We start from the raw sequence: 16,317 nt of genomic DNA on the forward strand, positions 1-16,317 counted from the left end.
ACAAAGCCATGTTATTATTTCTGTTGTGCGCACTGCTTTCTGGAACGGACTGAAACGAATGGAACTGTGAATCCGACTGTACGGAGTCTCCGGGCAGTACCGCGTGGCCCCTCCATAGCTGCTGGATCAAGAATGAGTTCCTCCGCAGGGTTCGATGAGACCAGAACGTTCCGCCTCAGGTGTTGTGTGAACCGGGGACAGGTGTACAGTTACTGACAGTACCACAGTTTAATTTAGTCTCATTTTAATGTACTGTAATGTTTATTTGGCTGTTTTATCTGTGTCCCCATTGCTTTCTCTTTGTTGTGAGAGCAGCATGCCTGTAATAGTTATGTAGGTGTTTTTTCCACTGTTAAATTATAGAGTAAGGGCTTGAGAGCTCATTAGCTAATTGCCTTCCAAATCAACACTGCAATGTGTTTCCGTGTGTGTTTTCAAAAACAGAAACACGTGAACACCACCTATACACATGTGCACACACACATTCACACAGTGAACTTTGGACTGTTCTGTTGCTATATTCTGCTCTCTTTCTTTCTCTTTATTTGTCTCTTTCTCTTCCTCCTTCTCTCTCCCCCTCTCTCTTTCTCTCTCTATTTCTCTCTTTTTCCCTGGATAAGCAGCATCCTCCTCTGGGACAGTACCTGCTCTAGCCTGCACCCAATTCCCTGTTCTCACCCAGAAAAAAAGAGTGCTGAAGGGGGTGTGTGCGCATGTGTGCGCATGTGTGCGCATGTGTGCGCATGTGTGCGCATGTGTGCGCATGTGTGCGTGTGTGTGTGTGTATGTGTGTATGTGTGTATGTGTGTATGTGTGTATGTGTGTATGCGTGTGCGTGTGCGTGTGCGTGTGCGTGTGCGTGCGTGTGCGTGCGTGTGCGTGCGTGCGTATGTGCAGTGTGTGTGTGTGTGTGCGTGTGCGCGTGAGGGGGTGTCAGATGTGGGCCAGGCAGAGAAATCTGCGGTGCACACTAGCGGGTCATGTGACGTGTCAGTGGCGAAGGATGCACATTAATAATGCAGGTACACATAGTGTAGTCACCCATAACTCCACACCACCAGCTCCTTTAAACCGGGCTTCAAGGCTAAGAGTTTATTTTCATTGAATGCCAATTCACGAGGCACAGTCCCCACGTTCTGGCTGATGTGGTTCACAGAGAGGCAGCAGCGTTTTTACATTACATTACATTACATTAATGGCATTTGGCAGATGCTCTTATCCAGAGCGACGTACAGTTATTTTGACTAAGCTGGAGACAATCCTCCCCCGGAGCAATGCAGGGTTAAGGGTTTTGCTCAAGGGCCCAACGGCTGTGCCTATCTTATTGTGGCTATACCGGGATTAGAACCACTGACTTTGCGTGTCCCAGTCATTTACCTTAACCACTATGCTACAGGCCGCCTGCGTTTCATAGGGAGACGTTGGGCACTCAGTGGGATGTACAGTGACTTGCTGGGTTTGCTTGGAGCCGGCACTCTGTTGTACACAGGTGACCAGTTTCCCCCACCTCAGGAGCCTGACCACACAGAAGGTGGATGGGTCATGGCAGACATGGACACTACACTCAAAGAAGAGATGATATTGATCATGATTGTGTTGCTGGGTAATTATGAGGGAAGGAAAGCTTGAAAAGTGGGCTGGTCAAGCTGGTCATGAAGCTGGTCTTGCTGGGTATGAGCTGGTCAACCAGCTAGTGCTGTTAGCTTGTCTGAGCTGGTAGCTGGTCAGCCAGCTGTTATAAAACCCAGCTTGAGCTGTTTTTTTTGGCCCGGGTATCAAGCATCACATTACGTTAATCGCATTTTGGCAGAGACTCCAACTTTGCGGGTCCCAGTCACCTTGTTGGTTGTTGGTGTTGTTGCTTGGATTCTGAGGGAATGGGGGTGGGTTGCCGGTTCAATCCCACCTTGGGTGTGTCGGCGGAGTGTCCCTGAGCAAGACACCTAACCCCCAAATGCTCCTGACCAGCTGGTCGGCGCCTTGCATGGCAGCCGATCGCCGTCGGTGTGTGAGTGTGTGTATGAACGGGTGAATGAGAAGCATCAATTGTACAGCGCTTTGGATAAAGGTGCTATATAAAATGCCAACCATTTACCATTTTACCATTTGTATGGACTGTGCTTGTGATCCTGAGCAGCCTCAGTCAGTATACAGGTGAATTTACAGACGGCAGGTAAAACGCAAGCTGTGTAACAAGCAAGGGAACGGACAGTTATCTGAATAAATAGCTAAATGTGCTAATGAAAGCATTCAGCTGGTCACGGAAACTCGCGACCTCTCGCGACCTCGCAAAGCGCATGCAATATGTTGCCCCACATTACGGCGCCCAAGGTTTCCAGGCATAACTCCGTTCCCCTGAGAGGGAACCGTCTGGGCTGCCTGGAGCTAGAACCCGGTCACGGTCTGTTCGCCCGCACGCAGCCCTCAGCGATGAACCCTCGTCTCCTTTTTTTATTGCTCTTTAAGAAAGTGCTGACACCGGACAGTTAAGCGCGGCTGCCTTGGCCAGGATCAAGATTTTGCAACCACTCTCTCTTTCCTGACATCACTGATATCGCTTTCAGTACAGAAGGTCAGATTCGAAAGAACAATTTTCAGTTGGAAAAATATTATTTTTTATTTCTTTTTTTAAAATAGTTCCATCTTTTTGAGGAGTTCTTTGGGTCAGTACTTTCCCACGCAGTTGTGTATTCATTTTGAATAAGTCCAGTCTTAACTGCCTGATTACCGATACCAAGTTTGCAGGGAAACAAACTACAAGCTTGTTCAACACGGTGTTATATATGCAGTTTTCTCTCAATGATCGGAGCACAGATACTACACACAGGATTGTATTGCACTTTACATCAGAGCGCCAAATTATTTTTGCTGTGGATTTCAAGTTTTACATTTTTACTTTGAAGTTTAATGGGCACCATGAATTGTTTTAGCGTCCCCCTGGTGTCCCTCCTGGTCAACTGCATGCTATCACTTTTTCTTGATATTAGTCTTTCACAACTCTCTCTTTTAACAACTATTATATTATATTATATTATATATTATTATATACACTCACTGAGCAATTTATTAGGTAGACCTGTACACCAACTTGAATCATTTGGCAGCAACTAAATGCGTATTAGAACATTGTGATAAAGTAGAGCATCTATGAACATACAACGCATCATAACTCTTAAGTGGATAGGCTACAGCAGTAGAAGAAAGTTTAACTAATAAGTCTAATATATACCTAATAAAGTGCTCACTGAGTGTATATTATAAATGTAAAAGTGAAGTTATAGACAAGTTCCATGTAGCTGAAAAAGAAGGACCGCACGCTTTCTCGCTCACGACTGTTGTTTGTCCTGGCCCCAATAGTTGTGGAATGACCTCCCTGTGGATGTCAGAACAGCAGAGTCTCTGACCTCTTTCAAACGCAGACTGAAGACTCATCTCTTCAGGCTGCACCTTTCCCTCCCTAACTCACCACCATGATTAGCCTTATATATGCCATAGACTATAATGGCATTTATATAGTTATATAGATATTGTTGTGTTTTGTATTAGCTATTGTAATGTTGTACTCTGGGTATTCTAGCTGCCAACCGTGGTATGCTAGTTTGGAAGTTGATGCATTCTTCAAGGGTTCCGATTGTATCTGTATGGTCACACTAGGACTCGGAACCGTACTGTCCTCTCAGGTCCTCTTAGCACTCATACTTGTGTTTGATCTGCACTTCGTTGTGCGTCGCTCTGGATAAGAGCGTCTGCTAAATGCCTTGCAATGTAATGTAATGTAATGTAATGCACATGGCTGTGATTAGCTGTTAGCCTGTGGCCCTGCAGATAGCATAGCTGCTCCTTTGTCATGTGGCATTCACACATGTCACTCTGTCTGTCAGGAGGGAACTCCACTCAATGAGCTCAAAGTGCAGGAGAATTCAGCGGAGGAAGCTTTTAAAGGCAACAGTGTCAGCCTTTCGTGAAGTATTATCAGTTAGCCTGCCTCCGTTTAAAAAAAGCACTCCTAAAGATAAGGCAGCTCATATCGTGTGATTTCCCTGAGCCACCTTGCTGTAAGGGCCCTTACGTAACTACAGGACACTGAGTGAGCGGAGTGCTTACCCAGGTGTAATAAAATAGAGATGAGATGAACGTGATGTCACCTTACTCGTAGAAAGCAGTGGGGAGCTCCACCAATCGTTGAATGCATTGGTAAGAACTAATACAGCAACTTTAACTCTGACTGGTGTATAGTTTCCGGCGATGCTTCCACAGTCCCTGCATGGAACTACCAGGAAGTGGGCAGAAAATATGAATCGGAACACCTTCCATTGGTTGTTGACAATGTAGTCTCTGATTGGTGGAGTTACATGACATCACAAGTGTGTTATCCCTGTTTTACTCGAGCGTGACCCGAGGAGTTTTTTCTGAGCTGAAAATAAACACCTTCCTGATATACTTCATTTAACGGCAGCCCTGCCGGATTAACATCGCCCCTGCCGCGCCTAATGGCGGCACGTCGCTGTCTTGGCGGCCAGGGGCTGGCGGGTTTGGCGGGAGCGCCGAGGCGGATAATGAGCAGCCGATAAAGATACCGCAGCTGATAGCCTGCACGGCGGTAAGAGCTGTTCAGGGGAGTTAAAGGATAAGTGGTTATGTAACAAGTGCGGTTTGGAACAGTAAGGAGCTGTTATCCCGGCCTCTCGGGTCAGGGAACACTGAGGTTCAGTTAACAGAGACAGCAGACAGCTCACCCCCTACTGGAAATGCTTTATAATAATAATAGTAATAATAATAATAATAATAATCATAATAATTATATCGTATTCACTTGAATTTTACTTATCAGAAATAAGGGCATGACAAGTGCTTGACGCTGGGGTGGTACCCTACAGTATAGGCACATAAAGTGGGGCGGCCTGTAGCGTAGTGGTTAAGGTAAACTGACTGGGACACACAAGGGCGGTGGTTCTCATCCACAATAAGCCACAATAAGATCCGCACAGCCGTTGGGCCCTTGAGCAAGGCCCTTAACCCTGCATTGCTCCAGGGGAGGATTGTCAGTTTAATCAACTGTACGTCGCTCTGGATAAGAGCGTCTGCCAAATGCCAGCAATGTAATGTAATGTAAAATTGTACTGCTATCAAGCAATATGTAATACATAGTTAATTTGTACCTTTTTTGCTTGGAAAACATACTCACTTGTACCCAAAGGGAACATTGCTGTCCTCTCATTTGGGAAATCTGATCCTTGAAGGACAGAAACGTGCCTCCACTGTCACGTTATTTCTGAGAATGTAGAGTTTCCCCAAGTGCTGTGGCAAGGCCACTTTAAATGGGAGTTCTGTCACACGTGGCAGGAATAGATAGAGCATTTCTTATCCCTATTCCCTGTTCTGCGTTCAGGTGCTCAACTGTGCAAGTGTGTGTATGCATGTGTGTGGACATGTACTTTTTTTTACAAGTGTCTCATATGCATGTGTGAGTGTGTGTGTGTGTATGAGTTTGTTTGTAACTCTTATCTGTGTGTGTAGCTGTGTGTGTGTGTTTGAGTGTGTGAGATAGCCCTTTATTTAATTAGAGGATGGACATTTTCATGTGACAAATATTTCTGGGAAAAGACTGAATGCAAATTAGACAAGGCGTGGCTTTGGCTTTAAATAACAGAATAAGCCGTCGTCAGTTTGCTATCTGTGAGCGTGGGCAAGGGTGTGTACGTGTGAGAGAATCACAGCTACCTCCTGCCCTTACACTGGAAAGTACTCCATCAAACTCAGGAGAGACTCTGCCATCCTTTATTCTCCTCTGATAAATGACCGTTTCATTAATGAATTGAGTTTGGCTGCATGTTTGATGCTTCATCCCCTAGTGGTGAGTCGCTCATTCTATCTTCCCCCTGTGTTTCTATATGTCACGTGCTGCATGGCACACTCACTCAACCAATCTCTTTTTTTGAGGGACGTCCTTGACGTACAGGTCGTCCCACAGAGCCGTCATGGCCCACTGGCGCTCGATGCTGCCCGTTTATGAACACAGCAGGACAGGCCCTTGAGGTTTCCGTGACGATGGGGACGGACATTCTGGATCGGGGAACATCAGAATGTTCCGGAACCTGACCTGTGACGGTGACTCGGGTTCTAGGTGTTACCGCGGTGCAGGAGCGGATACTTCCGCCTGTCTCTGCTCTGTTACCATGACACAGGAGCAATAACATACTTCTGCACAGCGGCGACAGTCCCGCCTCGGACGTCAAAGCTCCCATTGTTATGATTAATTATTCCAGTCATGTGGTTTCCTCCTGACGCCTTAACGCAGGCAGTAATAAACGCACACCGAGGAAATGAAGAGACAGTGACATTAAGCTCTTATCTAGATTCTTATCAAGATTATTTTGTTAGTGGATTCATGTTTCAGGAATGGTGTGCAATTAAAGTGCATTCCTGTTGTGTGATGCATCTTACTCGAGGTAACCGCTGGCTGCTTTTCGCTGGGAATGACTATGGGTGCTGGCTGCGGCCCTGGTCATTATTCCTAGTTTGGCGGGTCTCATATGAGAAAGAACACTTTACTTGAACCCCTCGCCATAAAGCTGGCATAACACCGTCATACACATGACATAACAGCTGTCACAAGATGGTGTAACAGATTATGTCAGTTGATGTCTGTCCGATGTTACTGTCATAAAATGTGCCGATAAAAGTGTGACAGTTTTACGTCATTATAACCTGACATTATCTGTTATGCCATCTTGGACAGCTACAGTGTTATATCAGCCTTATGGTGAGGGATTCGAGTAGTGTTACCAGAGAGTGTTTTGATTGTATGTTTGTGTGTATGAGAGCATACACTGTGTGTTTGAGTGTTTACATTATGTGTGCATGTATGTGTATTGCGAGTGCGTGTGTTTGTGTGAGAGAGTCTCGAGTGTGAGGGTGTTTGTGTTTCGGTGGCTGTATAGTTCCTGTGTCGCACCTTTGTGTGTCTGGGAGCCGGTCTGGGATCGGTAGGAGAGGAGGATATGTTTACCTTAAGGCATCAGCAGGGTAGTGCAGTCATACCACAGGAACACGTGAAGTGATGTCACAGAAACGGGCGTCGTGCGGACCGGTTTCCGCACGCGACACGCCCGGCACGGTGCTAAGGCCCCCGACCAGCGCTCTGTGCAGCCTCTGGCCACTGTCTTTCATACTTAATACTCACACAACCTGCGCCATTGTGAGGAGGACATGCCAGAACATGAAAATACCATATCACACAATCCAGACATAATCCACAGGTATTATACAGCCCCGCACGGTCTGGTTCTGTTCTCCCAGAGTTGTTTTTCTGGATTTAAAGCTCAGGTAGCAGCTGAGACTATTGAATTTCTTTTGAAAATGTGATTTGTTTTCAAGCACAGGAATTAAAATAAGGTGCAACACTTGTGAAAACATATGTTCATTTTCATTTAGAAAGGTTCAAATATGAAGTGTCATGTTTCATGACACTTCTGTTTATCTGAGCGCTTTGGTTAAGTGTTTGTTTCAATTGTGTTTCCGAACAAACTTTCTAATGTGTGATTGAACACAAAAGCGCATACTCGCAGTTGTACACACACACACACACACACACACACACTCACAAACGCACACACGCACACACACACACACACACACTCACAAACGCACACACACACACACACACACACACACACACACACAAACACGCACATGCACATACACACACACACACTCACAAACGCGCACACGCACGCGACCATACACACACACACACACACACACACACACACACTCACAAACACACACACACACACACATACACACACACACACACAAACAGGGGCGTAAACCAGGGCATACAAGAAGGGCTCATTTGCCACTCAAATATTGATGGAAGGAGGAAGTCTGTTTTAGGAGGAAGTCTGTTTTCATCTTTGGTTTCTCTGTTGTGACCTTTGGAGCCAGTCTTTGAACTTCCTGCTGCTCACAGGTTCGCATAGCCTCATGTAATGGAAAAAAAACGACCCTCGAGCGAGACGGTGGTGTCTGAGAACGCTGCTGTCGCACCTCCAGCCGGATGCCGACAGATTTCCCTCGCCCCGAGCCAATTAGCGAAAGAACCAGCTGTGCCGGTGCAGTCTCAGGGCCTGAATGTTCGCGCTGCTCCGGGATCTAAGCCCCGCGGCAGGTGCAGTTTTCCCAGGAGGTGCTAATTCGGCTGCAGCCCGCACGGGCAGGTCGCGCGCGTCCTTGACCCGGTTTGCGGCTGTGGGCTCCCTGCTGTGTCGGGCGTGGCCCCCGGATGCTCTCTTCATTCAAATACACGTTCTGCCCCTGAGGCAGTAGGAGGAGAGGAGGGGAGGAGGGGGGGGGGAGGAGAGGAGAGGAGAGGAGAGGAGAGGAGAGGAGAGGAGAGGAGAGGAGAGGGGAGGAGAGGGGAGGGGGGGAGATGAGATGAGATGAGAGGAGAGGAGAGGGGAGTAGGGGAGAGGGGTGCGGCCAGAGACCCATTCCAGTTCTGTGGGTCGATGCTGACACAGGCAGGACAGATCATGTGATGAACCCTTTTGACCACATCCTCCAGAACACTGTTTCCTGTTACCCTCTCTCTGGGGAGCAGCTCCATTTAAAAAAATAGAGTGGCCAGGTTTCTGACTGTATTCGGTGAGCAGAGAGGGTAACACAAAACGTTCTCCCAGCATTACTGGAAATGTTTTGTCAATGGCAGCGACATTGTGAGGATGTTTTGTGTACACTAGGGTAACCCTTCTCTACTCTCCAAAACATTGAGAAAATACACAAGGAGGGCATTGGCTACTCTCTCCTTTCATATATTTTTTGAACAGAGCTACTGGCTCTAAGATAGCTGGGATAGTACAGAATGTTGTAATGTGGGGAATTCGAGCTGCCTAGTTACCCTATACACTGCAACACAGTCTCCTAAAAGCTGCTTTAGCTTTTCTCCAGCGTGGATTGATAAAAGCGTTTGAATATTCCTGTCCTCTAAGGAGGCTGCTTTCGTGTAGGTCACTCTGTTCCCAAAGAGCACCTTCGCTGTTATGATTTCATGTTTATCCATTCGTGAGCAAACTGGATATCAGCTGTATGCACAGGTGTGTGAAGGACTTCATGAAGGTTAATGGAGCGTGGAGCTGAACTGCTCGCCCAAAATGAACGCACACACAGTTGTGTGTTCTCCATGACCAGGTGGTAAAGGTGTGTGTGTCTCTTGACCAGGTGCTAAAGGCATGTGTTTCTCTTGACCATGTGGTAAAGGTGTGTGTTTTCATGACCAGGTGCTAAAGGTGTGTGTTTTCATGACCAGGCAGTAAAGGTGTATATTTCTCTTGACCATGTGGTAAAGGTGTGTGCTTTAATGACCATGCGGTAAAGGTGTATGTTTCTCTTGCCCAGGTGCTGGAGAGCTTTAAGACCATTCGGTAAAGGTCTATGTTTCTCTTGCCCAGGTGCTGGAGAGCTTTAAGACCATGCGGTAAAGGTGTATGTTTCTCTTGCCCAGGTGCTGGAGAGCTTTAAGACCATGCGGTAAAGGTGTATGTTTCTCTTGCCCAGGTGCTGGAGAGCTTTAAGACCATGCGGTAAAGGTGTATGTTTCTCTTGCCCAGGTGCTGGAGAGCTTTAAGACCATGCGGTAAAGGTGTATGTTTCTCTTGCCCAGGTGCTGGAGAGCTTTAAGACCATTCGGTAAAGGTGTATGTTTCTCTTGCCCAGGTGCTGGAGAGCTTTAAGACCATGCGGTAAAGGTGTATGTTTCTCTTGCCCAGGTGCTGGAGAGCTTTAAGATCATGGACTACAGCCTGCTGTTGGGGGTGCATGTGCTGGACCAGAGCCAGCGGGACGAGGAGGCCTCGCAGGTGGGGGGGGACGGCCGCCGGCCTGTGGGGCAGAAGGTGCTCTACTCCACCGCCATGGAGTCCATCCAGGGGGACGGGCGGGCGGGCGAGGTCACCACCACCGATGACACGTGAGTCTGGCCCCGCCCCCCTCGCACGGCACCGTCGCCGTGGCGATCTGTCCAGACATGCCCGCGCTCACAGAAACAAAGTGACAGTGGAGGTACATTTCTGTTGCTCAAGGATCATGTTTCCTGAAAGTACAGTAATGTTCTCCTCGGGTACAAATGATTAGGTTTTCCAAGCGACAAATTAATTATATGTTGCTAGCTAGGGGTACAGTTTTATGTACCGCCCCAGAGAGAAGCTTTTGTACCTTTTTAGGAACTTTTCATACCTTTACGACTGAGAGCGTACCCTTACACCTGTAGCTAGATTCATGTATAGACACAGCACAGCAATAATACATTTCTTCAGCACTTTTCTCACTGGTACTCTTTTTCTGCCAGGTTTGAGCTCAAATAGCTTCAGCAGCTACACGTTCTCACGCTCAAGTGTTCTCACCTGGGGGAACGTTACCTGTTCGGCTATTGTGCAGCAAAGCTATGAGAATTCTCCTTCCTGTTTTTGAAGTTTCTTGGTTCATTTTTTCCTTCGCAGAATGGGGGGAATTCCTGCAAGGACACACAAAGACGAGAAGCTGCTCATATTTCTGGGGATTATCGATATCCTGCAGTCATACAGGTAGGAGGAAAATAACACTTTTGTGCTTTTTACAGGAAGTTTCCAAACAGCCAAAACAGGGTCTTCTTCATATGAATAAGATACTGAATGGCTTTAGTCAAAGTAGATTGTTCAAATTATTTTGAAATTTTTTTTTAAGTTTGATTTTACTCTTGAGATTTTTAAAATGTTAGAAGCCAAGAACAGGATATTCAGCACACGGAAGCCCACCATTTTACCTAAAGTCTAGGGAGTGCTCTCTGTTTCACTCACGGTTTTGAACACACCGAGGGATCTCTGTTTCGCTTTCTTCCTGGTAAGCTGTTTGACGCATGAACGACTTCCTGTGTGGAGAGCCAAGAACAGGATATTCAGCCCACAGAAGCCCACCATTTTACCTAAAGTAAATGGTAAACGGTTGGCATTTATATAGCGCCTTTATCCAAAGCGCTGTACAATTGATGCTTCTCATTCACCCATTCATACACACACTCACACACACTCACACACCAACGGCGATTGGCTGCCATGCAAGGCGCCGACCAGCTCGTCAGGAGCATTTGGGGGTTAGGTGTCTTGCTCAGGGACACTTCGACACTGCCCGGGCGGGGGATCGAATCGGCAACCCTCCGACTGCCAGACGACTGCTCTTACTGCCTGAGCCAAAGTCTAGGGAGTGCTCTCTGGTTCACACATCTTCGTTCAGCCTCCACAGGCCGCTTGGCACCTCCCCCTCTCAGAACCTCCACCTCACGCTCACGACTACTGTCTGTTCTGGCTCCACGGTGGTGGAACGAACTCCCCGTTGAGGTCAGAACTATAGAATCTCTCCCCACCTTCAAGCGCAAGCTGAAGACGCACCTCTTCAAGCAGCACCTCTCCCCATCCCTCCCTACCTCCCTGTGAACCTTAATTGTTGTCTCTGTGACTTGCTTTGTGTATCGGTATTTTTAGTTGGCTAGGTAAGCAGTGTTTGGATAGTTAACTTTGGTGACTTTTGCTCTGTTTGTTTGTTTGTTTGTTCAAAAAAATAAAAAATAAAAAATAAACCCTTGTCCTTATCTTTGTTGTACAGGTAGCAGTTGAAATTGTACTTACCTCTAGGGTCTTTCAGCGAACTTATCCCTGGTTATGGGTATGCACTTTGTTGTACGTCGCTCTGGATAAGAGCGTCTGCCAAATGCCAATAATGTAATGTAATGTAACATGCGGTTTTGAACACACCGAGGAGTCTCTGTTTCGCAAGCTTTCTGGTAAGCTGTTTGACGCATGAACGACTTCCTGTGTGGAGACCACACTGGATACAGAATATACAGTGCATATCATTTCCACCTTTGCCCTCCTTTTTAATCCACTTTATTAATCCCTTTTAAATTTCAGAAAATTAGATCCCCCCCCCTGAAGACTTCTTTTATCTGAGCCTGAAGAGATTAGTCATCCTAAAATTGATGCCTGATAGAGCTAAACATTTCAATGTGGTTTGCTGCGTGAGAGCTCGGGTAAAACCCAGGGGACGTGTTGTTTTGAGGAGGAAGGCGTTTCAAAGACAGCTGCGAGACGGAAGTGAGGTGTGAGGTGAAAGGCGGAGGTCATTGAGATTACTTGTCAGTCCTGAAAGACACGTCTCGGTTCTGTTTTTACTTCTCAGTCAATTCCATCGCCTTTCTCTAAGAAGCCGTCGTGGATTATTAACGCGAGCCGAACAGAAGACACGCGGTTGTGTAATATTCAGTAGAACATTAACTCTTGTTATTGTTATTTTTTGTCAGTGAGAAAATGATTGATGGTTTTGTGATATGAGCTTGTCTCAGAGGGTGGGTAGGAGGAACTTATGAGATTTTTTTCAAAACTAATCTTTGGCAACAGAACCTGGGGTCAATTTTGCACTGAGGCTAGAATGTTTCATTTCACGCATCTAGTCATCAATGCCTGGATTAACTTTCAGGGCCTAGTTGTAAAAGCAGAGACCTTCACTTGAGAACCTTCGGTGATTGCTGCAGTAATGCATTGAGCATAGATCAGGGATCTCAAACTCCAGTCTTGCAGGGCCACATTTATGGTTGTTTTTTGTTCGTTTCTTTCAATCACCAGGCAATTTAGGCCTGGGAAACAAGGTGTGCAGACTCTTTAGCCAATCAGAGCTTAAAGCAGACTCTTTAGCCAATCAGGGGCTTAAATGAAGTGCTGGAACACATCAGAAACCAGCAGACACTGCCTCCCTCCATAGTCCCAAGGGCTGCCCAACCCTGGTCCTGGAGATCCACCGTACTGTAGGCGTTCATTTCAACCATAATTTGGCATCTCTGATTCTACTATTTAGCAGTTCAATGAGATCTCTAGCTGTTGAACGATGTGTGCTGTGTTAGGGTTGGAGTGAAAACCTACAGGTAGATCTCCAGGAACAGCGTTGGGCAGCCCTACAAAGGTTGAAATGCTCCAGGCAAGACCAATAGAGTACAGAAAAGTATTTGAATCCCAAACAAATACTATTTGAACCCAGGTCTGCACTGATCTAGACCACATTACATTACATTACATTACATTATTGGCATTTGGCAGACGCTCTTATCCAGAGCGACGTACAGTTGATTAGACTAAGCAGGAGACAATCCTCCCCTGGAGCAATGCAGGGTTAAGGGCCTTGCTCAAGGGCCCAACGGCTGTGCGGATCTTATTGTGGCTACACCGGGGATTAGAACCACCGACCGTGGTTACGTGTCCCAGTCGTTTACCTTAACCACTACACTACAGGCCGCCCCAAAACCACGGGCAACCCAGGAGCCGAGATAGGCTGACTGGCCCCTGAACATAATTACTCTTTCATAAAAATGATGCTGACAAATTCTTTTACATTTCTAAAGGTTCATTAAGAAGTTGGAACACTCCTGGAAAGCTCTCGTATATGATGGTGTAAGTTGATTTATGATTTTCTCTGCTTCTCCAGAGATTAAACTGATACAGTATTGAAGAGAGTATTTTCTTTACATGACTGTCATGTCAAATTAAAACAGCATGTTGTTTTTACATTTCAGGACTCCGTCTCCGTCCACCGGCCTGGTTTCTATGCCAACAGATTCCTGAAGTTCATGAGCACAAGGGTGTTCCGGAAAATTCAGAGTAAGACTGACTCTGTTTGCTGACTCTGTAAAAAGCTAAATATTTATGTGCTGCATGCTGATAATTCAAGCAATGGCGTCTTTGATATGTGGCCCGTCAATATTTTGACTGACCGCAGTTTCTTTTTAGGATGACCCTCAACCATCAAACCCGCAGATTGATTTGTAATTAGTTAATGGGAAATTAGGAAGCATTTCTTCCAAGATATGTCAATCTGTGGTCTAATACTTGGCTGAGCTTAAATAGAGGGTTAAGCCTTGGTGTTAAGATGGTGGCCTGCCCAGCTGTTTTACAGGTTGTCTGGGGGAGCTACCATTGTGCCCCACAGAGAGAAGGGAAATGTTATTTTGTAACGGGGGAGGAGGGGAGTGAGGTCCCGTGTAGGGGTGTCTCCCACTGTTCTTTGTTCTGATCGCACGGAGGTTGAGTTTCTGTAGCTGGGGGCGTCATTTTGTGTACGTACTGTATGTGCCTAGCTCGTTTTCAGTTCTGGCAGCCCTCAAGCATGCAGATAGAGAGTGTTCATCTCTCTTTCTCTCTTTCACTTTCACTCTTTCTCTCTCTTCCTTTGTTGTTTCGAAATAGCGGATATAGACTCATCTCGCACTCTCTGTTTCTGTCTCTCAGATTCAGGTATGCTTGACTGGGCTGACAAGCTATTGTATTATATTGCCAAAAATAGTGTGAGAATATCTCTCTCTCTCTCCCTCTCCCTCTCCCTCTCCCTCTCCCTCTCTCTCTCTCTCTCTCTCTCTCTCCCTCTCTCTCCCTCTCGGACAGCTATCCGGTTCTCTCCCTCCAGGAGGACCCGGAACTCCATCCCGGCACTGAAGGCCTCCTCCCAGGAGATCCTGTTGCAGAGCGAGGACCGCAACGAGGACCGGAAGGACCGGCTCACTGGCGCCCGCAGCCTGGCCAGCCTGGATGGGCCAGGTAAGCCTGACTACATTTCCCATGCTGCACCACTGCTTTCGCACACATACACAACTGCTCTAGCTCTGTAGCCAGAGCAGTCCAACAGTTCCACAACGTCTGGTTTTGGTTGGGTTCTAGTAAATTATGTTAAAATAATTTGTATATTATTTTAACATATTATTATGTTAAAATAATACAAATATTTAAAATAGTAATGGATAGGCTCAGGAATCCCCACACCATTTTTTTGGTTATGGATTGAAAGGAAATGAGAGAAACCTGCACATTTCTGCATGGAATATGAAAGATGTGTTCATACAATAATGGCCACGTGTGTATGAGTGCATGTGTGTGCATGTGTGTGCATGTGTGTGCATGTGTGTGCATTTGTGCGTGTGTATTTCTGTTTTATTTGCGTGTGTGTGTGTATTTGCATGTGTCTGTTCTGCAGGGACGGTGACAGTATCTGAACAGTGTGTGGCTGAAGGGTGAATCGGGTGAGATAAGGAGAGAGTAAAGGAGAATCCATCTCAGTGTGCGCTCTACACCATTTACCCTAACAGAGCAGACTGCTGATACTGCGCTGTACTGTGTGTGTGTGTGTGTGTGCGTGCGTGTGTGCGTGCGTGTGTGCGTGCATGCTTGTGTGTGTGTGTGTATGATTTATTGATGTGCCCTCAAGCTATGCAAAAAGTCCCCCAGCTTCTGCACACATGTTTAAATTCAAAAACAGGAAACATCCACATCGCTGCCTTCAGAGGAAGTGAGTCTGCATATAATCAACGTCAATGAAGCCCCAACTCAACTTCCTGTGAATGAATGCTACTGCCACGTTCACAGTCAGACAGATTGTCAGGCCATTGAATAACCTGTATCACACTGCATCCTGATTCTGCCAGTCTCCTTTACCACTTTACAGTATGTGTTTATTAAACACACACAAACACACACACACACGCACGCACACGTATGCACACACACACACACACGTGCGCGCACACACACACACGCACACACACACACACATGCACGCACGCACACACACACACACACACAAATGCACACCACAGCGTAGGATAAATATTAGATTCTGATTGTCTGCATATATCATGTACTCTGCAAGGAGAGTCACATTAACGTATTGCACAAGGGTTGTAGGAGGAGCCAAGCAGCCAGGGCAATGAGTCAGCTGGCATTGCTTCACCAGCTCATAACCGTTGGCAGATTGTGGTAATTTATTAAATGTTCCATCGCCAGGAGGGACACTAAAGTGGGAGAAAACTGCAGTTTAGTTTCAGCATTCCAGCCAGTACAACAGAGTTACATGTGTCTCTGAGAGGTGTAATTATTGCATTAAAAGAAAAAAGATCAAAGTTGTCAGTGAAGTCCCATTACGGCCCTGTGATTGGCAGGCACAAATGGAGGGCGTTGTTAACCTGTCTCCTGGAGTGCGTGAACCGGTTTATACTCGCACAGTTGAGAGACTATAATGAAGGTAATAGACCATAAATGATAAAGTATACAGGCAAGTCAGGTGGCAGTGTAGCATAAGGCTCAGGACCTGGAGGTTACGAGTTCAAATCCTATGCGGGGCCCTTGTCCCCTTTAGCAACACACTTTACCTGAATTCCTCCAGCAAATACTTTTCTATGCTTTACTGAGCTTGTCTGGTGTATTGGAACCTATGAAATACTCTCCATAGGTGGTCCTCTTGTTGGCTCAATCG

The 16,317-nt window shown here is 46.5% G+C and overlaps 1 protein-coding gene across 1 annotated transcript in view; it reads left to right on the plus strand.

Annotated features, from left to right (window-relative positions):
* LOC133139927 (phosphatidylinositol 4-phosphate 5-kinase type-1 beta-like) overlaps nt 1-16,317 on the plus strand; it is a 60,595-nt gene that overhangs the window by 39,345 nt on the left and 4,933 nt on the right. The window contains exons 8-12 of the mRNA XM_061259417.1: nt 9,768-9,967; nt 10,497-10,580; nt 13,421-13,469; nt 13,592-13,676; nt 14,457-14,609. Coding sequence (XP_061115401.1) covers nt 9,768-9,967; nt 10,497-10,580; nt 13,421-13,469; nt 13,592-13,676; nt 14,457-14,609 — 571 coding nt within the window. The remainder of the gene's footprint in view (nt 1-9,767; nt 9,968-10,496; nt 10,581-13,420; nt 13,470-13,591; nt 13,677-14,456; nt 14,610-16,317) is intronic.

The sequence above is a fragment of the Conger conger genome, chromosome 11 (assembly GCF_963514075.1).
Source record: "Conger conger chromosome 11, fConCon1.1, whole genome shotgun sequence".
Classification (NCBI taxonomy): domain Eukaryota; kingdom Metazoa; phylum Chordata; class Actinopteri; order Anguilliformes; family Congridae; genus Conger; species Conger conger.